General features: G+C 50.5%; 1 protein-coding gene and 1 long non-coding RNA gene across 4 annotated transcripts in view; one reads left to right on the top strand and one right to left on the bottom strand.

Annotated features, from left to right (window-relative positions):
- LOC147582684 (uncharacterized) lies at positions 1-11,129 on the bottom strand. 3 transcript variants are annotated; one of them, XR_015249419.1, is made up of 4 exons: positions 10,686-11,129; positions 1,607-4,928; positions 1,033-1,272; positions 1-419 (listed from the first exon to the last, which is right to left on the bottom strand). It is a non-coding gene; the product is annotated as an uncharacterized LOC147582684 (long non-coding RNA). The 3 variants fall into 3 exon arrangements; XR_015249420.1 differs by lacking the exon at positions 1-419 and adding an exon at positions 909-932 and having other exon boundaries at positions 1,042-1,272; XR_015249418.1 differs by lacking the exon at positions 1-419 and having other exon boundaries at positions 941-1,272.
- The window catches only part of FKBP1A (FKBP prolyl isomerase 1A), a 26,293-nt gene continuing 12,621 nt past the window's right edge, over positions 11,129-24,800 (top strand). Inside the window, exons 1-2 of the mRNA XM_025931901.2 lie at positions 11,129-11,289; positions 11,377-11,424. Coding sequence (XP_025787686.1) covers positions 11,253-11,289; positions 11,377-11,424 — 85 coding nt within the window. The 5' untranslated portion in view covers positions 11,129-11,252. The remainder of the gene's footprint in view (positions 11,290-11,376; positions 11,425-24,800) is intronic.

Consider the following 24,800-nt stretch of genomic DNA (forward strand, 5'->3'; position numbering starts at 1 on the left):
TTAGGCTAACAAGAGAAAAAACTTTTATTAAGTCATGCAGCACAAATCACACGGGGAAACCTAATGAAAAGTAACCCAAAATGGCAGCTTAGAATTCCAGCTTAGATAGCATCTTCAACAAGGAACAATAAATTTGCCAAGAAATGACAAGGCAAAGGGAAATGGCTTAAGGCTTCTGAGGTCAGAAGGCTGTGGAAAGGTAAATATATGAGAGGGAATGGAGGAAGGTTTGCAAATTCCTCTGGTGTCATCTCTAGATTTATGTCTGTCTCCAATAAAAGAAGAATTTATACCCTGCCTTTAGGCAGAAAAGAGGGAGCTTTTTTTCCTGGGCTTGCTGCTTCTTAACTGCCTTCAGCTCAAAATACTTTTTAAGTCAAAGAGGCATATTTTGGGCTGACATATTCTGGTTTCCTTCACTTCCACGTATGTAAAATAAAATGGTTAGAAATATGTATTTGATTATATCTACATAGACACCCCCCCCCCCCAATTCCAGAAAAACACACCAGACAGCAATTGTGGGTATGGGGAGATAGGACACCTGGGTGGCTGAGGGATGGCGTGGGAGGGGGACTTATCTATATTGCCTTTTCTTTGCTTTTTGCTTTAGAATTTTGTACCATGCACTTTTTTGGGGGTCGGGGGGCAAGTGACAAGGGGCGGGGAGGTTGAGAGAGAGAAGCAGGGCTCACCCAGAGCTCGCGTTTTACCCGAAGCACGGGGCTTGTGTGACTCGAAATCACAAACTGTGGGGGCGCCTGGCTGGCTCTGTCAGTTAAGCGGCCGACTTCGGCTCGGGTCATGATCTCGCGGTTCGTGAGTTCGAGCCCCGCGTCGGGCTCTGGGCTGACAGCTCAGAGCCTGGAGCCTGTTTCAGATTCTGTGTCTCCCTCTTTCTCTCTCCTCCCCGCTCATGCTCTGTCTCTCTCCTCTCAAAAATAAATAAACGTTAAAAAAAATTTAAAAAGGAAAGATATTAACAGTAATTTTTCCTGATTATCCCCGATCATCTGAAACATCTGAACCCACAAGACTTACTGTCCTCCATGATCCACCGTCACCGCCCAAGATAATGACGTCATTTAATGTGGATCCTTCCTGACTTCTTCACTGTGATGACAGTTGAGAGCCATCAGTGAGCGCTTACTTCCTGCCAAACAATTCTGAGCCCTTCAGACGAAAACTTTCCACAACGGAATTATAACTGTGGCGCTCAAAACAGCCTTGTGAAGTGTGTATCATTTGTTCTCCGTTTTACAGGTGAAGAAACTGAGGCACAGACGGTAAGATGAGTTGTCCTGCCCCCTTATCCCCCCTGCCCTCCCCACACTGGGCTCCTTGCTGTTCCTCAGGCATCGCTGGCATGCTCCCACCTCCCAGCTTTTGCACATGCTTTTCCCTCTGCCTGGAACACGCTTCCAGATCTTTACACAGCCCACCCCACCGCCACATGCGCACACACACACGCGCGCACTGTATGTAGGTCTCTGATCAAATGCCACCTCCTGGAAGGCCTCCCCTGACCCCCACCCCCTTCAACCAGCTTTGTTTTGCTTCATAACCATGTTTACCACCAGCCATAGTCATTCATCCCTTCACTTACGTAGCAAGGCCCTCCAGTGCGCCAGGTACTGTTCTGAGTACTGGGGCTCCAGTGAGGAAAAGACAGACGCAGGTTCCACCCTCACGGAACTGAAGCCCTCGGGGAAACAGAGATTATTCCACTCTGACTCCTAACAGCAGGCCTATATCCCGGCTCCATTTATGAGCCGTGTGGCTTAGTCCCTAACTTTTCTGAGCCTCCGATCTCCCGTCTGTAAAACTGGGCTAATCACAGAGCCCCCACCACGAGGGCTGTTGCAAAAACAAAATGAGGCAGTGGTGCCTGGCTGGCCCAGTGGGTAGCACGTCCGATTCCTCATCCCAGTGTCGTGAGTTTGAGCCCCATGTTGGGTGTAGAGATTAAATTTTTAAAAATGAAATCTGAGGGGCACTTGCGTGGCTCAGTCGGTTAAGTGACCGACTCTTGGAGTTCAGTACAGGTCATGATTTCACGGTTTGTGAGTTCAAGCCCTGCATCGGGCTCCACACCGACAGTGCGGAGCCTGCTTAGGATTCTCTCTCCCTCTCTCTGCACCTCCCCAGGGCATGTGTGCGCGAGTGCTCTCTCTCAAAATAAATAGACTTTTTTTTAATATAATTCTTTTAATGTTTATTTATTTTTGAGAGAGAGAGAGACAGACTGCGAGCAGGGGAGGGGCAGAGAGAGAGGGAGACACAGAATCCGAAGCAGGCTCCAGGCTCCGAGTCGTCAGCACAGAGCCCGATGCAGGGCTCGAACTCACAAACCGCGAGATCATCATCTGAGCCGAAGTCGGAGGCTCAACCGACTGAGCCACCCAGGCGCCCCTCAAAATAAATAGACTTTTTGAAAAAAGTTTTAAAAAATGCCATGAGCTAATAAAAAAGCAACTGTTCAGTAATTATTAACAGTTATCATTAGGGTTGCGATTGTCATCCTTAGGCGCCACAGGGAGATAGAAGTAGTCATTATTTCCGCCCTCAAGGAGGTGGTAGATGGGTCAGGAAGACACATATGGATGACAGCAAGACACCAACGTTTCCCAGAGCAGGCAGAGAGATCAACGGGGGCAGAGAACGCATGAAAGAGAAAGTGTGTGTTGAGCCAGGGCTCAAGGGGGGTGGGATTTGGAGAGATGGGGGCTGGGGAGGGAAGGGTCTCCACACAGGCCTCTCTGCACAGAGGTACGGAGGCGGGACGGAGCACACGGGCCTAAGTGTGCTTCTCCCTTCTTGTCCCCCCTCGGAGAGAGTGCACGCGATGGCTGGGCACCTTCAGCTGCCTCTCCTGCCTGGTGCTGGTTCTGGGACTGAAGGAACAGCCCCATAAGGGAGCTGGTATGGCAGCTAATAGGTTTAAGAGGGTGGGAGTGGCCTCATGCCCCGGGGGACTGTAGGAGACTGTGGACACACCCAGACAAAGAAGAGATGCACCAGAACTCTCAAGTGAGGCTCAGTCCTACCCTGAACTTGGCCGAACCCTAGAAGGGTGGCAGAGCGGAGGCCAGCCTGGCCAAAGTCACTTTGCCCTGGTGTGGATGGAGCAGCCCAGGTGTGACAATTGTTTTTCTCTCCTGCCTGTCTGCTCTGTCAAGGTCACCAACACCTCCCCACCGCCAACGTCCACTGGCCACTGCTTTGGCCCCTTGTCCTCCCGGCAGCCTCCATATAGCCTCCACCTCAGGGCTTCCAGAGGCCCTGCTCTCACCCACCTGACTTTCCCAGCCTCCTTTGTGGGATCACCGGTCGATTGGTTGGTTGGTTGGTTGGTTGGTTGGTTGGTTGGTTTTGAGCACTTTCTTACTTCCTATCACTACAAGATGCTCGAGGCTCATGTGGTATATTTCCTACCCCAGTCCTAGAATCGGGTATTTCTTCAAGGAGCCCAGGTTCCTTTCACTGGACTATGGTATTAGAAACCAAGGTCTGGGTGCTAAGTGTGTTCTTGCTCTTTGTGTGTCTTTCTTTTAGGCCCTGGCAGCCAACAGAGCAAAGAAATATATGTGTGTATACTAATCTGTAATATACACATAGCCATAAATATTTCTGCACGTAACCATCTGTATCTATATTAAATTTAACATAGTTCTTACTAACAGCTCTTTTTACTGCTTTTTTATAATGTCTATTTCATTGCTGAGATTATCTATTTTTTCCCTTCATTTCAAGGCAATTTCTAATTGATTGTTGAAGCATTTTTAGGATGGCTGCTTTCAGGAGCGCCTGGGTGGCTTAGGTGGTTGAACGTCCAACTTCAGCTCAGGTCACGATCTCAGGGCTTATGAGTTGGAGCCCCGTGTCGGGCTCTACGCTAACAGCTCAGAGCCTGGAGCCTGCTTTGGAGTCTGTGTCTCCCTCTCTTTCTGCCCCTCCCCTGCTTGTGCTCTGTCTCTCTCTCTCTTTCTCAAAAGTTAATAAACATTAAAAAATATTGTTTTAAATGATGGCTGCTTTCAGACCTTCTCGGATAATTCCAACATCGGATTCATCTCAGTACTAGAGTCAATCGATTTGTTTTTCTCACTCAATTTGCGGTTTTCTGGGTTCTTATTAGGGTGGGTGATTTTAGGCATATCCTTGTCATCTTGTCTATTATGTTTGGGAACCCTGGGTCCTATTCAAACCCTTTATTTTAGCAGGCAGGCACCCTGTTCAGGTTTACCGTGCAGGTCCTGGACTATTTTGGTGAGCTGTGGTTCCAACGACAGCTTAGTGTTCAGAGCCTTCGCTGTATTATTTTGCTCATTGTGGTTTATCTGGTATCACTGGGTCTTCGGGGGCTAGAAGGGGTTTCCCCAGGCCTCGCTGCCCCGTGTCTCATGGTAGGGAGGGAAGTGTCAGCCCTGCTGTGGTTGCTTATTCTGCCAAGGCCCTTCCTGGCTGTTCTACCTGCTCACCCCCATGTCTCCCTGGGGGGAAGGGGGGTGCTTCTCCTGAGTGCTTACTGTAAGCAGTGCTGGGCTCACCTGACATTGGCAGGGAGGCTCCCTCCAATCCCGGGCTGCCTACCTGAGCCAGACAGACGGGGGCACGTGGCTGGTTCTACATGGTAGACTGGTCTCCTAAAGCTCTTGTGGCAAATTACCACAGACTTGGTGGCTTAAAACAAACAGAAGTTTATTCTCTCAGTTCTAGGGGCCCGGAGTCCAAAATCAGTATCACTGGGGCAAAGTAAGGTGTTGACAGGGCTGTACTCCTTCTGGGGGCTCCAGGGGAGACACTGTTCCCTGACTCTTCCAGCTTCTGGTGTCGGCTGTTTCTCCTTGGTTTGTGGCTGCATCACTCTGGTTTTTAATGCCAGCATCTTGAAATATGTCAGCTCTGTGGTCACATCACCTTCTTTTCTGTGGGGGGTGGGGATGGGAAAGGGAGGGAGGGAGGGAGAGAGAGAGAGAGATCTCCCTCTGCTTCCCTCTCCTATACATGTAATTGCATTTAGGGCCACCCTGATAATCCAGGATAATCTCCCCATCTCAAGATCTTAACTTAATATGTCTGTAAAGGCCTTGTATCCATGTAAGGTAGATTTACAGGTCCCAGGGATCTGGCTTCTTTGGGACACCATTTTTTAGGTTACCACCCACAACTGGAGGCAACTTACCCCAAAACTACACCTCAGCTTTCTCTTCTGTAAAAGGGGGTTAATAACAGTGATGTTGAGATGAAGGTTATATAAGCCAGTGTATACGGAACAGCTATCACTGCATTTCTTATACTCAGGCCCGCTATCTATTGCCTTGCTAGATGGGAAAAAAGATTCCACCATGGGAGAAGGATGGGGTCACAAAGGATGGGAGGCAGGTGGGTAGAAGGCTTCCCACTGAGGGCACAAATCCCACAAAAGGCAGAGTTAGCTAGAATTAAGGGGAAAGCCGAGAGCCCCGGAGAAGGTCACATCACGAGGTAAAGCCCCACATCTTAGGTGAGGCGTACAAGGTTTGCTGATGCTCCCCATACATCTAGATCAGACTGGGTTCGAGCCCCGCATGAGGCTCTGTGCTGACAGCGCAGAGCCTGGAGCCTGCTTCGGATTCTGTGTCTCCCTCCCTCTCTCTCCCTCTCTCCCTCTCTCTGCCCCTCCCCCACTGGCACTCACTCACTCTTTCTCTCTCAAAAATAAATAAACATTAAAAAAGAAAAAAAATCCTGGACAAAACACACAGAGTAGCTATTTAAGAACTCTGAAAACTTAGTAGCAGATAGGTGGAGGAACAAGACCAGCATCAGACGTACAGCCACGCTAGCAATGAGTTGACCATCCCCACCCCCCCCCCCCCCCCAGTATTTCCCAGCCTGGACTCCATGCACCTGTCAGCCTGGAAGTGCACACCAGGGCAGACAGAGAAAGCTCTAGGGTCCCCCTCATTCTGATTAAATTAGGAAAACGTCTCCTAATACTCAGAGTAGAGGAACAATAAACTTCTGTACCCTTCCCCCTGTTTCGTGTATGTGAATTAAACACGAAACAGTTCGCGCAGACTTTGAGAATTTACTATCGGATGGGCTGGGAAAGGCTCTGAAAATACAAATGACCTTGAAGTCATAAGCCACGGGAGGCTGGTTGGAACTCACAGCCTGAGCCCAGTCTGGTCCACGGCCTCCTAGAACAATATGGCGATAGTCTCCGCAGGATTTTTAGAAAAGTCTAATGATACCCGGAATGTCCAGGTATATTCCAGAGCGACTTGACATATGAGGAAACATGAAAATCCCAACTCGCATGGGAGAAGACGGCCAACAGCTGCCAGTGCTGAAATGACATGGCCGTGGGGATTATCTGACAGTCATTAAAGCAGATATTATAAAAACCCTCCAGCAAATAAGGGCAAACCACCTAGAAACAAACGGATAGAGGGACATTTTAAGCAAACAGGGCTACCTGGGTTAAACATCTGACTCTTGACCTCAGCTCAGGTCTTGATCTCAGGGTCATGAGTTCAAGCCTTGCATTGGGCTCCATGTTGGTTGTGGAGCCTACAAAGAAGGAAGGAAGGAAGGAAGGAAGGAAGGAAGGAAGGAAGGAAGGAAGGAAGGAAGGAAGGAAGGAAGGAAGGAAGGAAGGGAGGGGGAGGGGGGGGAGGGAGGGAGGGGGGGAGGGAGGGAGGGAGGGGGGGAGGGAGGAATTTTAAGCCAATAAATAGAACATAAAAAGGACAAAATGAAAATCTTATAACTGAAAAATAAAATAAGCAAAAATTTAAAAACCCTTTGTATGGGTGCCTAGCAGAAGGGAGATGGCAGAGAAACAATTCAGTGATCTTGAAGGCAGAAAGTATCCAATCTGACAACAGAGAGAAAGATGGGGAAGAAATAAACAGAACTCCAGGAATGGTGGCACAATTCCAGAAGAGTGAATGTCTGGGTCATCAGAATCTGGGAAGAACAGGGAAACAGTGGTGCAGGAAAAATATTTGAAAAAACAATGGCTGAAAACCTCCCATGTGGGTGAAAGATATAAACATACATGTTCGGGAAGCTGAATGAAACAGAAACAGGATAAACCCAAATAAACCCCCATTTTTCAGATTTTGGAGCTGCAAGGAAGGAATCACTTTCCCCATCACCCGGGATGCTTATAACTTGAGACTCAAATGACATCCGGTGTCCGTTAGAAACCATGAAAATAATACACAGAGAGAGTAAAAATAAATTCCATCAGTTCAGAATGATATTAAATGAAAAGTCTAATCTGTCTTTCTCCCAGTCCCACCTCTTAGGGTCACTCCCTATTTCTGTTTTAAGTTCTTCTGGTTGCTAAAGTTTGATTTAAAAAGCTGTGAACGCTTATCATTTTTATTAATGAATAACCAGGCTTAAGCTAACCAATTAAGTCTTATAAGAAAATAAATCATGGGGTGCCTGGGTTCGCACAGTCGATTGAACATCCGACTTCAGCTCAGGTCATGATCTCATGGTTTGTGGGTTCAAGCCCCGCATCAGGCTCTGTGTTGACAGCTCGCAGCTCAGAGCCAGACCCTGCTTCATATTCTGTTTCTGCCTCTCTGCTCCTACCCCGCTCACGCTCTCTCTATCTCTCTCTCTCTCTCTCAAATATAAACACTTTTTTAAAAGTTGAAAAAATAATAAATCATAATTTTGTAAAAAAAAATCAGTAAGGGGCGCCTGGGTGGCGCAGTCGGTTGGGCGTCCGACTTCAGCCGGGTCACGATCTCACGGTCCGTGAGTTTGAGCCCCGCGTCGGGCTCTGGGCTGATGGCTCAGAGCCTGGAGCCTGTTTCCGATTCTGTGTCTCCCTCTCTCTCTGCCCCTCCCCCGTTCATGCTCTGTCTCTCTCTGTCCCAAAAAAAAAAAAAAAAAAAAAAAAAATCAGTAATTGGCTATGTACGAACATAGAATCAAAACCAACTTGGAACTCAACACCAAAAAAAAAAAAAAAACTCCAATTAAAAATGGGCAGAGGACATGAATACACATTTTTTCAAGGAAGACATATAGATGGCCAAATGACACATGAAAAGGTGCTCAACATCACTCATCATAGAAATGCAAATCAATGGGGCGCCTGGATGGCGCAGTCGGTTAAGCATCCGACTTCAGCCAGGTCACGATCTCGCGGTCCGTGAGTTCGAGCCCCGCGTCGGGCTCTGGGCTGATGGCTCAGAGCCTGGAGCCTGTTTCCGATTCTGTGTCTCCCTCTCTCTCTGCCCCTCCCCCGTTCATGCTCTGTCTCTCTCTGTCCCAAAAATAAATAAACGTTGAAAAAAAAAAAAAAAGGAATGCAAATCAAAACCACAATGAGATGATCACCTCACACCTGTCAGAATGACTAGAGTGAAAGAGACAAGAAATAACAAGTATTGACGAAAATGTGGAGAAAAAGGAACCCTTGTGCACTTTTGGTAGGAGTGCAAACTGGTACAGCTTCTGTGGGAAACCGTATGGATGTTCCTCCAAAAATTAAAAACAGAAGTACCATACCATCCCCTAATTCCACTACTAGGCATTTTTTACCCAAAGAAATATATATAGACATATTTGCAGTGGAATATTACTCAGCCATAAAAAAGGGTGAGATCTTGCCATTTGTGACAACATGGGGCTGTTGTATCACACTGAGTGAAGGAAGTCACTGGGAAAGACAAAAGGTCTTTTACGGGCTCATCATCATGCCAGCAGCAGTGACATATTTAAAATTAGCTGCTGAGGGGCGCCTCGGCGGCTCAGTCGGTCGAGCGTCTGACTTCGGCTCGGGTCATGATCTCACCGTCCGTGAGGTCGAGCCCCGCCTCGGGCTCTGTGCTGACGGCTCAGAGCCTGGAGCCTGCTTCGGATTCTCTGTCTCCCTCGCTCTCTGCCCCTCCCCTGCCTGCTCACGCACGCGGTCTCTCTCTCAAAAATAAATAAACATTAAAAAAAAAAAAAAAAGTCTTACAAATGTCTAATAAGCGTCCCTCGTGTTACATAGCACATATCAGTCTCGGGTTCATCTCAGGTCTGTATCACATGCCCCCACTGATAGCCGAAATGGCAGTCACGGGTTTCTGTTCCCCAAAGCGGTTAAGAAGAGGGCGTGCAAACCTGAGGCTCTTGGAGAATCCCCCCTAGGAAAAGGTGACGTCTTCTATCTGTGGATTGACACAGATCGATAGGATGTGCACTGTCTCAAAGACAGATCTCTGTTTTGAACTGAGGCCCCGTCCAGAACCATGAGAGAACCACCAGATCACAGAGTGAAAGTGAGGGAAGCCGCAGGCTGGGGGCTTCCAGGAAGGCTGGACCAGGAACCCTGCAGTCTGACTTCCTCTAGGTGGTGGGAGAGGTGTCGGGGTGGGTTGGGAGGCAGTCCTGGCCCCTCTTGAGCTCTCCCTTTTTAGTTTTATTTCTCAATATGCATTCTTCCCTTCTTCTATAGGCACAGAACCCCTACTTTTACTTGGGCACAGGGACACCCAGAATGAAGACTGTATTTCCCAGCTTCCCGTGCGGCTCAGCTCGGCCGCACAGCTAGGTAGCAGCCAATGAGGTGTGAGGGGAAGAGATACCTGCGACTTTTAGGTCACGCACTTAAAGGGAGGGGGACATGCCCTCACGTTCCACCTTCCCCCCTTTCCACTGATTGGGATGCAAACCCGCTCAGTCGAGCATAACAGGAGGAGCATAGGGATGGAGAGGCACAAGCAGAAGGATCACGGGTCCCTGATCAGCCTGGGAAGCTGAGCCGCCCTACATGCCTCTGCACTGTGATAAGAGAGAGACGGCCACTTTTGTCTCATTTCAGCCACTGTTAATTTGGTTTCTGTTAGAGCCCGCACCCTAAATAACACAAAAATTGCCAAAGCAGTCACGAGCTCCCTGAGATTCTAGGGAAGGGGACACAGACGACAGGAAGAGTGTCAAAGGACTTTGACATTTAAAGAATCTCGGGGGTGGGGCACTGGGGTGGCTCAGTCAGTTAAGCATCTGACTCTTGATTTCGGCTCAGGTCATGATCTCACGGTTTGGGGGTTCAAGCCCCGCACTGGGCTCCGCGCTTAGAGCATGGAACCTGCTTGGGATTCTCTCTCTCTCTCCCTCTCTCTACCGCTCCTGTGCTCTCTTTCTCTCTCAAAAATAAATAAAATAAATTTACAAAATTAAAAAAAAAAAAAATCTCAGGAGCACCCGCCGAAAACCTAAAGGATTATCCACATCTGCCTCCCTCAGGTCCCGCACTGTGTCACAATGTTCCCTGGGGCCACAGTGCCTCTGCCTATTTCTTCTACCCCAACACACACCCAGCTGGCCAACTCCTTCAGACCTTGGCTAAACCTGGCAATCTCAGGGAAGCATTCCACACACCCCAGACTGAGTAAGGCATCTCTGTTATACATGCCTCAGAGCATAAGCCCTGTATCACTCTACTGACATGTGATACATAAGCCATGTATCACAGTACTGACAGCTTTGAAACTTTGTATTTATCTCAGTGGTAATTTGATGGTCTCGCCTTCACCAGACTGTAAGCTCGGCGACGTCAGGGACTGAATCTATCTCCTTCACTGTTGTTTCCCCAGCACCTAGCACAGTGATGGGCATATAGTAGACGCTCAATTAGAACATAAGTAGATAAGGCATGAATGAACGAATGGATGGATCCCGACCTGACAGGACAGGCTTCATGCAGGGCGGTGTGAATACCGACTCCTCTTCCAACGAAGAAAAGCAGAGCTCAGAATCCTGAATCGTTTGTTGACCGCTAACGTGAACGCACACATGCGCTGACCTCCCACAACCATCGTTTTTCACGCAAGTGTGCACTTCGAAGTGTGAACCTGCCCAAAGTCACCCAGCCGGGAACGGGCCGACCCCCCGGCCATTACCCCCATTTCCCAGACGCGGAAACTTGGGGAAAGAGGAGCCCGCCGGCCGGGAGCACGAGAAAGGAAGGGCGGGGGCAGCAGCACGGCGCTCCAGACGGCTGCATCCGGAGGCCGCGGGGCGGCCAGGCTTCCGGTCCCCCAGCCCCGCGGCCCGGGCTTCGGGGACGTGCGCGCCGTGTGGGGCGCGCACGCAGGGCGGGGCGTGCGGGGGCGCGCGCGTGCGCAGGCCAGGCGCCCAGGGCCAAGGCAGAGCCGGGGAGCTGCCGCCAGGTCCGCTGTGGGTCCACGCCGCCCGCCGCGCCGCCCGCCAGCCCAGCGTCCCCAGCCGTCGCCGCCGTCGCCGCCGCTATGGGAGTGCAGGTGGAGACCATCTCCCCCGGAGACGGTGAGTAGGCGCGCTCGGCGTTCCCAGAGTGCCCCTTCCGCCGCGCGCATCCGCTCACAGCTCCCGTCTGTCTGTCTGTCTCCTTAGGGCGCACCTTCCCGAAGCGCGGCCAGACCTGCGTGGTGCACTACACGGGTGAGTCGGCGGGTCCGCGGGGTGGGGGGCCCGGCCCCGAGTGGCCTGTAGCCGCCGCCTGGGGGCAGAGGCCCGGGGCGTGGCGGCGGCGGCGGCGGGGCCCGCGTGGCCCGAGGCGGAGGCCTGGGCGGTGGCAGCGCCCCCGAGGGGGCGGCCTCGCGCCTGCCGAACCCGGGACGGTGTGAGCCGGCGGTTTCGCGCTTCCCGAACAGCCCTGTGCCCACTGCACAGATGGGGAAACTGAGGTTTGGGGAGGCGAAGTCGCCGGCGCAAGGTCACATGCTCCGGAACGGGCAGAGCCCTGGCCCGGGACCATCAAAGGATTTGTACCATTTCTGTGTCCCGGGTGACACCCAGCCTCCCCTTCCGGCCCTCCCTTGGATGGAGATAAGAAGGGCGAGGTAATTTCCAGTCTGCGGAGGGGCCTCTTCCAAAGTCGGGATTCATCCTGGTTCCCAAGGCACGGCTTTGACTTCAGCCTGGCCTTGGATGAGCTAGATCCGCTCATCTTACTTTTGAGCCACTTTGAAATCCAAGCCTCGGTAGCCACGACGGCCTGGGCTGCCTGAACGTGTAATTTCGCCCCTCAGCCCCTGCCCCCCAACCCGTCTAGGAGTAGAGGTTTTCTCATCCCCATTTGAAAGTTAAGGAAACTGAGGCCCAGTTAGGGTAACGAACAGCAATGAAAACCAAAGGAGATTGTAGACCTTCAGCCAGAATTCAGACTTCAGAGTCTGGTGCCTTGAGACCATCTTTTAACTCCATGCCCTTACAAGGTCCTCCTGGGTTGTATTGGGGAGGGGGGTGGAGGCTAAGCAGGCGGAGACTCTGTGGCTGTGGGCTGGAGGGGGGGTGGTGATTGGTGTAGCTGCACTGTAGATACGAATAACCTTCCCTCCCCGTCCTTCTTCCCCTTTCTCCTCCTTCCCACCCTTTCCTCTGTTCCTCCTCCCCCTTCCTCTGTTTCTTCTCCTTCCCTCCCTTCTCTTTTTTCTCCTCCTCCTCCTGGGTAGTAGGCTGTAGGCAGTTGTGACCAAGCTGCTCAGGCATAAGCTTTACCCTTCCCTCCCAGATTATGGGGGGAGCCCTCTGTTAAGGGAAATGATTTTCCCTGGGAAGGAGAAGGAGGCACCCAACATCCCCTTTCCCAGGCGTTTTGACTTATTTGGCTGTTTTGTGTCTCTGGCCCTTCTCCGTGGGCAGAAATGGGGGCAGGGGTGGAGGGAGTCAAGAACTAGAACCTTTTAAAAGGCTCCCAAAGGAAGAGGTATTGCAACCCATCTTCATAGGGAACTTTCTCGTGCCTGTGAAACGAAGCTGGAAAGTGGTTCTGACGTTTTTAAATGGCCGTTCTTGTAGGCCATGGTCAGCACCCGAGCCTGGGAGGTCTAATGGAGGAAAGCGTGTCAGTTTGGTTGCTTGTGATGAGAAGAGTAAGCGTTGCCTTTTGCAGTGCTGGGGTGAGTGGGCAGTTAATGCGGTTCCCACCGCCAACTTGGTGCGGACCCTGGGACTCGGAGAGGTAGTGAGGTGACTGTCCCACCCCCATTTTATAAGTTAGCCATACTAGGGTAACTGGCTCTATCTGTCTCACTCCTGAGTCTGTGCCCCTCAGCCTTGGCTTACCCGTCTTTTAGTGCTCATGGCGGGATTGGATCCACAGCATGTCGACAGAACCATGCCTCACTGTGCCTTTTGGTGAGATGTCCCCACACAGCACGTCTGGAGCCTTTCCTAAGAGAACAGATGGTCGTGGGACCCAGAACACCATCAGGGCTCCCAGTGCCTCTTCTCCAAGTCTGTGTTTTCCTTGAGGGTGGCACCCACCCACACATTCCCCGAACAGCCGCAGGACCCTGGCATGCATCAGGACAAAAGCTTTCTTTTTTATGTCATTTTTGATAAGCTCTACAAAGACGCCTCAGTGAGGAGCCAGCTCTGCCCCTTGCTCACAGAATAGGCTGTTCTTGGGCAGGCGGCTTTGTTCCTGTGGGTCTTTGCCACCAGCCTCCCAGGAAGAACCTGTTTGAGGCCTGTGGGGGCGTGAGAGGAATGGGTAGGCGCTTTGAGATTTCATCTGTAGCAGTGAAGGCTTTCAAGCCAGTGGGAGCAGAATTCATCTTGATGGAACATAATGGGGGTGGGGAGAGTTACCATAAGGACCTGAGGGTCTTCCCAGGCAGGGAGACCACTGGCGCTCAAGAAGGGAGAATAAATTCTCATAGTACTCCTAGTTTTTCTCCCTGTTTTTCTCTACCTGGTTGCCCCAGTATTCCCTTGTCGGATTCGTTTTTCTTCGCTTCTCCCAAGTGGAGATGTTGGATGTTGGAAGGCCCCTGTGTGCCCCGCCCCTCCCACCCCATGCCCAGTGTCTCCGTCTCCTTTTGAATATCCAGCTTACATTGTTTGGCTGTGGGACTCCGATGATGATAGTTCCTAGGAGGGAAAAATCTAACTGGCCCAGGTTCAGGTCAGGCGAACACTCTTGATCCAGCCTGCTCTGGCCTGGTATCCCCTGCTGCTGACTGGGGGCAGGTCCAAAGAAAGAGCAGTGGAAGTAAGGTCTCAGCCAGCAGAGACATGCATAGCCCAGGCTGACTTTGACCACATGGACATTTTAAGTGCCGCTGGTGGCTGCCAGTCGTAGCCCTGACGCCACTCTCAAGGCTCCCTCTGGTGCCTTCTGTGGCCTCTAGCAGAGCACGGCCTGCACGCGGCTTCAAAGAAAGGCCTGCCTGCGTCACCTCTTTGTGGCGCCAGAAGGGAAAACGAAATCTTTGCTGCCACCAGCCCAGCGCCTCCCAGTAGCATGACAGGCACTGAGGTGGGAGGAAGGAGGTGGAAGGGTAACTTGCCAAGTATGTGCCTTGAGGACCAAGTGGCTTCTCACAGCTCCCTCCTTGCCTCCAGTAGCTTCGTCATCTGTATTGTTGAGCCTGTCCTGACACATAGCCAGGCTTGTGTCCCTTTTACTCATGTCAGCAGGCCACATGCCTGCCTTTGTCAGAGCAACCTTAGGTGGATTGAAGGAATTCTGGTTTTATCCTCTTGAAAAGTAACTGACATCATGTCCTTGGGGTTGGGTTTAAGCTGTCAGCAGCCTGGCTTCTAAACGAGGAGGACCGAGGGTCCTTCAGCCCTGTCTCCTCAGAAGGTCCACTTAGAGGGCAGCTGAGGTGACCACTGTCCTGCAGCCCCCTCCCCAGCCCCTTGCTTTTCTTTAACCTCTGTCTCCCCTCCCCTCTCCTCTCTACTTTATTCCGTCCACCCCGCCCCCGCCAAGATCTCGGCTGATCGGATGTCTGGAGGAAGGCTCACCCCCAGCAGAGGCTCCTCCGACGGGCCCCCCCTCGGTGCTGACTTCAGTCAGAGAGGCTGTGACCGTTCGGGCAGGGCTGGAACAGGACCCTGTTTCCTTCCTACGGCAGGTGTTCACTGAGCAGCAGTGACAAGCCAGGCACTAGGGACGTGGCCAGTGGACTACATAGGCAGAGACCTGATGTGGTGGGGCTTCCTTGCGTGGCAAGGCCCAGGCAGGTGCGAATGTCAGGTGGTGAGAAGCACTGTGGAGAGGTGAAAGCAGAGTGCAGGCGTGGGCAGGGGGTCGCTGCTTTTGGCGAGAGTGGTTGCCAAAGGCCTCTGACAAAATGACACGCTAATATTTACCCACGGGAAGTTGAGGAGTGAGCGGTGTGGGTGTCGGGGCAAGAGTCTTGCCGGCAGAGAGCCCGAGGCTGGGGCGTGCTCGGTGTGGTGGGAGAACAGCAAGGAGACCCGTGTGGCTGTACCGGAGGGCATGAGGGGAAAGCGGTGGGAGGAGGGGGTGATGGGGGGGGGGGGCCTTGCAGGTTGGTGACTGTCTCCCTGAGTGAGGTGGCAGCCCTAAGAGGGTTGTGAGCTGACCTGGATTCTAACAGGCCCGCTCCCTTCTGGCTCCTGTGTGGACGTTGAACTTTTTGAGGGCAGGGACAGAAACAGGGTTCCGGTTGTATCCTGGGTGTGTGGCGTGCCAGCCTGGGCTGGTGGGGAGAGGTGGTGCCAGGTGGACAATGATCCCCCAAGAGGAAGTGGGCCCTTGGCTAGGTTTCGGCTCTTGCCCCTGCCGGATAACATGTTACGAGAGCTCAGCCGAATTGTCCCACTTTTCTCAGCCTCCGTGGCCATCCGTAAAATGGGAATAAGAACACCTGCCAGGAGCAGTGACAGTGCTGCCGCTATTATACGCACTGTATGAAGGCTGCTCGTGTCCCAGGCACTGGGTGATGCGTTCCCCGCCCTCCTCCCCCCCCCCTCCCCCGGCCCTTCCTCCCACCAGCACTGCCCGTGATGTCTCGAGTGGGAGAAAGGCAGAGCCCCGGTGTCAGCCCTCAGTTCCTGGAGTGGCCCAAACTCCCACGCAGGGCGGGGTTGGCCCTGAGACCTCAGCCTCTGTTCCTCTACAGATAGGGAAATGGGCACTTATAAGAGAGATGGGTCTGAGTGACGATTCAGGTTAAAAAAGGCTAACCTCGGGGCCCCTGGGTGGCGTAGTCGGTTAAGCGTCCGACTCTTGATCTCAGCTCAGGTCATGGTCTCATGGTTCCTGAGTTCAAGCCCCGCATCAGGCTCTGCAGTGATATTGCAGAGCCTGCTTGGGATTCTGTCTCTACTTCTCTCTGACCCTCCTTCACTTGTGCTCAGTCGTGCGCTCTCTCTCTCTCTCTCTCTCTCTCTCTCAGTCTCAAAGTAAATAAACTTATAAAAAAAATTTTTTTTTTAGATAAAATAGGTCTAACCTTGCCTACAGAATAGAATAAATTGGCCAGGAAAGTTGTAGCTGAGTTGCTAAATGTGGGTACCGAGGGGGGTTGTTGGTGTTTGTTTTCCTTTCCTTGTGCCTTGAGGGGCACGAGCCGAGCAGAATTGGGCCGTGGCAGCTTGGCTGCGTAAGCCGAGGTGTTGGTCCTTTTTTTTCCACGGAAGCGTATGACACACGACGCTTCGTTGGTTTCAGGTGTACGACACGGGGATGCGACAAGTCCGTGCGTACCCGGGGGTGTCCGTTCCTCTTCTCCTCGAGCTTCCTTAACATAATGGGGTTTTAACATTTTGGAAATAGACCTTGCTTCGGAAGCATCATTTTCTTTCCTCTGGGATTGTGGTTACTAGAGTACAGAATCCTGCAGGTGCCGTTTTCTCCTTCCACCGGTAAGAGTAGGAGGCTCGCCGGGCTCAAGTGAACCGAAGGCCCCATAGCATGCCTGTGTATGTGTATGTGTGACTCTTACTTGCGAAGTTTTCACACATAGAGAAAAATCTAAACAGCCACGTGCCCACCACCGAGATTCTGTGATGGTTGACATTTTGTCGAGTTTGCCATTTCTGTCTCCTTACCGAATATGCGTGTGTGTGTGTGTGTGTGTGTGTGTGTGTGTGTGTGTGAGTGATCTGTGGGTTTTTTACGGAGTCATTTCAGCCGCAGACATCATGACACTTTAAATACTCGAGCATGCTGTAAGAATACGGATATTCTCCTTATCCTCCTACCGGTCACACCTAAGAAAATTTGAAATGACTTAAGTGACCTAAAACCAGATGCATATTGTAACCCCCCCCCCCCCCGTGGTCCTGAAAGTGTTTTTTTCTTTTTTTAAACCAGAATTCTTTCAAGTTTTACTCATTTCAGTTGGATGTTGTGTCTACTGCCAATCTAGGAGAGGCCTCGTGCTGGTTTTTTCTCAATGGCCCTGGTTTTTCAAAGAGAGCCGTCTTGTGATCTTACCGAAAGAATGCCCTGCGTCCGTCTGCTCATTTTCTCCCGGTGTCATCTGGCCGCTTCCTCCTCGTGCCGTCTGCCGTCCCGTCATACCTGGTGCTGTGTGCTCGATACTCAGCACACCGTGGGGAACAGCATTATTGGTGGTGCCGAATTTGATCTTTTCTGTAAGGGTACGTTTCCCCCTTCGCAGTTGGCAGCAGTTAGTGGGGCCCTGGGCATCCTGCCCGTGCCTGGTCTCCTCCACCTTCCCCCTCTGGTATGGACATCATTGCCGATTCTTGCCAGAAGTCTCCATTTCGTTGGCATTTGCAAAGAGGCGGTTTTAAAAATTCCTTCATACCTTCCACATTTATCAGCTGCCATTCCATAAGATAGGGTAGAGCTTAATTCTTTCCCTTTAATTTAAATCTTCATTTTAAAGAGTTTGTTTTCTCATCTTTCCCAGGGGTGGCAAGAGACTTTTCCCCCCTTTATCCACTTACTTGTATTTTTGTTTGTTTGTTTGCTTTTAGTATATGGACTCATAATAAATTTTCCTGAGGGCTTAAAATCATTGATACTCATTATTCTTCTTGATACTCGGGTTGTCCCAGATTTGGCCAGCAGGAGCCCCTTTGGGCTGGCTCTGGTACCTTTTTGATATGCTTGCCTTACTCCCTAGTCACCTCCTTGGTTTCCCTGCTCTGGTCCTGGCATCAGTTGTTCTCTCCAGAGAGCTCTGGTTCCTTTCAGTAGGTCTCATGGGCTTTTTTTTTTTTTTCATTAGCAGCTTTATTGGATATAATTTATGTACTATAAAAATTTAACATAGGCTTTTTAACTTGAATGTTTTTGGTGGTTAGAAACCGATTTTATGGGGCACCTGGCAGTAGAGCACGTGACTCTCAATCTCAGGGTCATGAGTTCAAGCCTCATCTTGGGCGTGGAGCCTACCTAAAAACAGATTTGGGGGGCCCCTGGGTGACTCAGTCGGTTAAGCGTCTGACTCTGGCTTTTTTGGCTCAGGTCGTGATCTCACGGTCTGTGAGTTTGATCCCCACGTCAGGCTCCGAGCTGATGGTGTGGAGCCTGCTTGGCATTCTCTCTCTCTCTCTCTCTCTCTCTCTCTCTCTCTCTCTGCCCCTCCCCAACTCTCAAAATAAATAAAACATTTTTAAATAACTGATTTTATGAGGTGCTAATGGGTTCATTGTATCTGTAAACTAGGAATTGCTTGTCTGCTTTGGGATTTTCTCTAAAAATAATATTGTCACCATTTATTTCTCCTGGAAAAGGCTGGGGGTACTTTGGATAACTTAGGCATGTACTATTCAGTTCTCCCTTTTGGTGCTTATGATGCTGTTTATTTTAATTATTTTTTTTATTTTTTTATACCGTTTATTAATTTTTTAGAGAGAGAGAGAAAGAGAGAACACAAGCAGGGGAGAGACAGAGAGAGAGGGAGTCATAGAATCTGAAGCAGGCTCCAGGCTCTGAGCTGTCAGCACCGAGCCTGACTTGGGGCTCAAGCCCATGGACTGCGAGATCATGACCTGACTCTCGCATGACTGCGAGATCACTGACTGAGCCATGCAGGTGCCCTTGTTTATTTTTATTTCTATTTTTCCTCTCCTGTTCTTGTACCTACTTGAAGAACTCAACCGAGTCCTTGTGTGCCTTCCCCTAGCTCACTTTAACTTCGGCCAGATAAATACTAGCAGTGGAAAGAGGAGGAGGAGGAGGAAAGGGAGTGGGGAGAAACAGCCCTCTCCTGGGTGCTGTCTTCTGTTGTCAGTGCCTTTACTCTCCCCTCCCAGGAGCTCAGACCACCCTGGCCCACCTCCAGTTCCTGGCACACACCAAGCCCCCCCCCCCCCCCCCCCACGGAACTCTCTGGCCCTGTGCTTAGGTGCCACCACTCCCCACCTCAGGCAGACTCCTATCTATCCCACTTACATGGCACCCCCTCGGTGGGTCTTCCCCGATTGACCCTTGGCTAAAGTGGTTCTTCACAAATGCATCACACACGTACCTTGGATTCTCAGGCAAGGCATCTGTCCATTTCCTTCATGGCCTTCCTCACGGTCAGGTTGTATACAGTTACACCCACCCTTTCCCCAGTAGACTGCAGGCTTCAGGAGGCCAGAGGCCTAGTGGTGGTGTTCTCCAGGGCCTCTCCCCATCAGTGCCTGGCATGGAGTCTCTCAGGGACAGTTTGAATAGTGGTCACTTCGGACTCTAGCTGGAGCGGAGAAAGGCCACATTCCTGTTACATTTGGTATAATGTTTCTGTTTCTTTAAGCTAGAATAAGAACAAGAATCTACCTTCTGCACTTTGCCCAATCCCCGTGGATTAATAAAATTGTAACTGTTTTCTCTCACGCCTACTACACACAGGGCAGCACACCAAGCCCTTCCCTCAGTCATTCAGCGAACATGTTAGGAGCTGGGGAAAGCTTCAACCTTGCCCTTGAGGTGCTTACCTTGAGGGAGTGCCTTCCCCTGCACCTGCCTTTTCGAGAGAAGGGCCTTGAGCAGCCCCCACCTGGAGTGGAAGGGCCACGTGGTCTTGGATGTGTATGGCTTGGGCCGGCAGGAGGGGAGAGCTTGCCAAGTGTGTGCAATGGCCTGGAGGGGGAAAGGGTGCCTTTGGTTTCTCTACAAGCACTTACTGACGATCGATTATGTGCAAGGCACTGTTCCGAGCACCAAGAACATAGGACTGAAGAAGACACAGTGCCCGTCCTCGTAGATCTTACACCGTAGTGGAAAAGTGATTAATAAGCGAAGATATGTTGTATGTTAACCAGTAAGTGCGAAGGAAGGGACAGGAGAAGGTTTAGTTTTAGATAGACCAGGGAAGACTTTAATGAGAGAGTAACATTTGAACCAAGACCTGAAGGATGTGAGGGAGTAATCCTTGTGACCATCTGGTAAGAGCATTTTAGGCAGAGGGAACAACAGGCACAAAGGCCCTGGGGTGGGCGTATCCCTGGTGTGTCTACAGAACAGAAGGAAACAATGTTCTTGCAGTGAAGTATGAGAGTCACCAGGGATGAAGTCAGAGGGATGGCAGTGTGGGGTGGCAGCTCTTACAGGGCCTCCTAGGCCATTTTCAGGACTTGAGATTCTGTTCTGAATAAGATGGGGGGGCCGTGGGAGGGTCTTGAGCAGAGGAGTAGTAGGGTCTGACTTGTATTTTAAGAGAATGTCCCTCTAGCTGCCGTGTCAAGTTTAAACTGTAGGAGAGAAAGGGCAGACCCAGGGATACCAGGGAGGGGATTATTATAGTCATCTGGGCCCAGGCCCCAGAACTCACGCCATTATACCCTACAGCCTCCCGCCTCCGTGTTTTCTGGAAAAGAAGAAAAGCTAAAGATCATGCATATTTCTACCATTACCAAATAGCCACTGTTAAGTATTGTTTTCCTTCTGTGTGCTCTCCCCCACCCCGCCCCATGAGATACAATGTGGCGGTATTTTTACTCATATTATGATAAAGTGGAAGATGGAGAGGTATGCCCACAAGGATTTTATTCTGGTTTGTGTACTTCCCATCATGGGATCTCCTCTGAAAATATACTTTTGGTCATAGAATCTAAAGAGATTTAGCAAAAGTTTAGGAGCATTTCCAGATAACAGAGGGGATGTGTTCTTGTGCTCAGTTTGTGCAATGGTGGGGAAGAAGCCAGCTCTCTCTTTGGGTAGGCAGTTGGCCTTCGATCTTACCACGTTCATGGGGCTGTCAGAGCTCCCAGTTCAGGAAGGTTGCCCTGGGAGTGCAAACCCAGAGGCCTGGAAATGGACATGAGACATAAACTTTGAATTCATGTGTCTTAGCTACCTCGGGTGTAGAGTCTCTTTTCATTCATCATGATGGGGACAAGTGGGTAGTTGATCGTAAAAATGACATGACTTCTCTAAACATTTTATTTCAAATCCAAACATAAATCGTTTACTCAAGGCCCATGTCTTTCTGTTAGGATGGCTCTTCTGGTAGAGTTTCCCGTCAAGGTTCTTGTAAAAACTAATTTGGATTCTTTTAAAGCCAAAACAGCAAGGACTGTTGGGAGGTCATCTCAACGCCCAACCTTTCTATATTCTTAAGATTTCTTTCTTCAGACATACATCCGTCTCATCCACACAGTTGCTCACGAGCAGTATTTTTCAGTGACTTGCCTTTATTGAGTCTTTCCAAACAGCTAGGACCACTCTTTTTTTGTTGTTCACACTCCTGTTCCATTTTTTTGCATACTGTTTGATTATGTTTTCTCCACTCGGTAAGTATAACTGACGTAAGTGAGTCTGGGAGTCAGCATAGCTGACCGGCCCTTGGTTAAGCATAAAGCTCACACGGGGAAAAAGAAACGAGCATCACTAGAGACTAGGAGATACAGGCTCTTTCCCCGCTCTGGGGCTGCGCGTGCTGCGGTTTGTAGGCGTCTTTGGTGGGGCAGTTAAATTAAAGGCTGTTGAGGAAACTTCTGTACATAAGGAGGAGAAGGAAACAGCTAAGCCTGGGTCGGTACATCCATTTGTATCTAGGTCAGTACAGCCATTTGAGAATGTTCCAGGTGGCTTTGAATACACGTCTGCAGAAAAATTGGTGACTTTCAGTTCAGTTTCCCCACCTCCATTCAACCATTGTACTTTTGTACTTAAGAAAACACGTGTTGGGGCGCCTGGGTGGCGCAGTCGGTTAAGCGTCCGACTTCGGCCAGGTCACGATCTCGCGGTCCGTGAGTTCGCGCCCCGCGTCGGGCTCTGGGCTGATGGCTCGGAGCCTGGAGCCTGTTTCCGATTCTGTGTCTCCTTCTCTCTCTGCCCCTCCCCTGTTCATGCTCTGTCTCTCTCTGTCCCAAAAATAAATAAACGTTGAAAAAAAAATTTAAAAAAAGAAAACACGTGTTGAGGGGCGCCTGGGTGGCTCAGTTGGTTAAAGCCTCCCACTTCGGCTCAGGTCATGATCTTGCGGTTTGTAAGTTCCAGCCCCACGTTGGGCTCTGTGCTAACAGCTCAGAGCCTGGAGCCTGCTTCGGATTCTGTGTCTCCCTCTCTCTCTGCCCCTCCCATGCTCATGCTCTCTATCTCTCAATAATAAGTAGACGTTAAGGAAAAAAATTAAGAAAATACGTGTTGAGGGGCACCTGGGTGGCTCAGTTAAGCGGCCGATGTCAGCTCAGGTCATGATCTCCTGGTTCGTGGGTTCGAGCCCCGCATCAGGCTCTGTGCTGACAGCTTGGAGCCCAGAGCCTGCTTTGGATTCTGTGTCTCCCTCTCTCTCTGCCCCTCCCCAGCTCGTGCTCTGTCTCTCAAAAATAAACATTTAAAAAAATTAATAAAAGAAAATATGTGTCGAATTGAACATAGAAGTCCTTTCTCCCTCTTCCAACTGTAAATGGCAAGAGCTTTGTTTTGTTTGGAGGTTGGGATGTTCTTTGTTGTTGTCATCGTGTGATTTAGCTTTGGGTTTTTTGTTTTTAATTTAAAAACTTTCTAAATTCTGCACCCTGCAAAATGCCTATGAAAACCACCTGCAAAGATTCCACCCGCAGCTGAAAACCACACTGTGAGTCACAAGCTTGAGCTGCAGCAGGTGCCGGAGCCCTCGCTACCCGTGCCTCGTGCAGCCACTTCCCTTACCCTGTAGGGGGACATGGGGGTGCTGCCCCCCTGAAGCCCTGGAGGTAGCTCCATTTCTGTCGGGTTATTAGTGAAATAATAACCCAGCGGTCCTCTCGAGTCTCCTCGTCCTGGCCTTGGGTCTTAATCACTGCTTCTTGGGCAGTGACTCGGGCCAAGTACCAGGAGCAGAGTCTGAGGGCACGTGCTCCTCAGCAGCCGCTGGCCAGATCTGCCTTCGCTGGTTCCTTCTGAGCGAGCACACCCTGAAACAGAAGAGCAGCAGGAAAGAGCAGGCTGCTGTGGGGGAGGTGAACTTGAGCTTGTTCCCCACATTTCTTTTTTTTTTAAGCCCTCCCGCTCCCTCCCCAGGGATCGGAGTCTGGTTCTTCCCCAAAGGAACAGCTAAATCGTTCGGGAGGAAACTCAGACAAAGGTGACATAAACGGTCTTGCAGCCAGAGGCTGCTTTAACACTCCCTCCTGCAACCCTTTCACACAGGCTTGTGCTTTTAACTGGAGACCCCCAGATTTTCACATTTTTTCTCACTGATTAGTAATTCAGAGGTGCTGGAAGTAAAAGCTGCCATTCTGGGATTACCCCTCAGATCCTTCCTACCGTACAGGGAAGAGGTCTAAATATGGAAGCCTCTTGCTTGTCCTGCTGATTCTTAAAAATCGTGCAGGCAGAGCCAATCTTAAAGTAGTCGCGAGTGCCGCCAGCACTGCGGGTGCCAGGGGTGGAACTGAGTACACAGCACGTACAGGGACATAGCACTTTGCGTCCAGGTCTGTGACCTTAAGCTGCGTTCAGTCAGGAGACACAAAAATTCATTCTCGAGAGGGAGAATATGGAGCCATCCCAGGCGGCCTGTGGACCATGGCACAGGTTTGTGTGTAGTCAGAAGGGACGTCAGTCGGTTCCGCAAATGGAGGGCCATGCCGTTGCTGGTTTCTGCTGGGAGTGCCCTTTGGAGCTTAGAGTGTCAGCTGTCAGGTCTGAACTGTAACCTCAGTTGCCTTCTCTCATCAGAGCGTGCTTTCTCTAGGAAATTACGGCACTGGCTTGGCAGGTGGTTTCACCGTTCAAGGGCTCCCGGTCCTGGCACACAGATGTCCAGAGTTAAAGTGGGAGCGACTGCTGAGACTTGACAGGCCGCCTGCTTTCCTTGCCCCCTCCCCAAACAGAGAAAGTCCCTCGCCATCCGCCACCAGCTTGGGTGTAGGAGGTAAACACACGTAGGATTTCAGTGAAGCACACTTTTTTCACTTTTTTTTCCTTTCGGAAAAACCCCCCAGTTTTGTAGAGGCCTCATTGACGTTCGATAAACTGCAGTTAATGTGTACAGTTTCCTAAGTTTTGGTATGTCCCTTCGTCATCCTCTGAAACCTCCTCTTTCCATCCCCAACAACCACTGGTACGCTTTTCTGTCAGCAGAGTTTGTATTTTCTAAAGTTTTGTATATACGGAATTGCACAGTGTATACACCCTTGTCTGGCTTCTTTTGCTCAGCATAATTATTTTGAGATATGCTGTTCCATGTATCAGTAGCTCATTCTTCTTTATTGCTGAATAGTTTCCTACTGTGTGGATGTGGTCTGTTCATTCACCAGTTGGCAGATGTTTGGGTTGTTCCGGTTTTTGGCTATTCAAGGGAGGCTGCTGTGCATATATGTATATGTCTTTTTGTGTGAACACAGGCTGATATTTATCCAGGATGAACGGAATGGCTGGGTCGTATGGGAGGTGTATGTTTCACTTAAACGGCCGGCCTGTTGTCCAGAGTGGTCGGTCCACTTGATATTCCCATCAGCAGCAGCGGGTGGGAATTCCAGTTCCTCCACATCCTCACCAGTGCGTGATTATGATCAGTCTTTTTAGTTGTACTCTTTCTAATTCAGTAGTCGTCATATCTCCTGGTGGTTTTAATTTGCCTTTTTTCAGGGAAGTATCTGTTCCAGTCTTTTGTCCCTTTTTAATTGAGCTCTTTCTTTTCCTATTGTGGAGTTTTGAGAGC

Source organism: Puma concolor, chromosome A3 (genome assembly GCF_028749965.1).
Source record: "Puma concolor isolate L17-30 chromosome A3, mPumCon1.1.hap2, whole genome shotgun sequence".
NCBI lineage: Eukaryota > Metazoa > Chordata > Mammalia > Carnivora > Felidae > Puma > Puma concolor.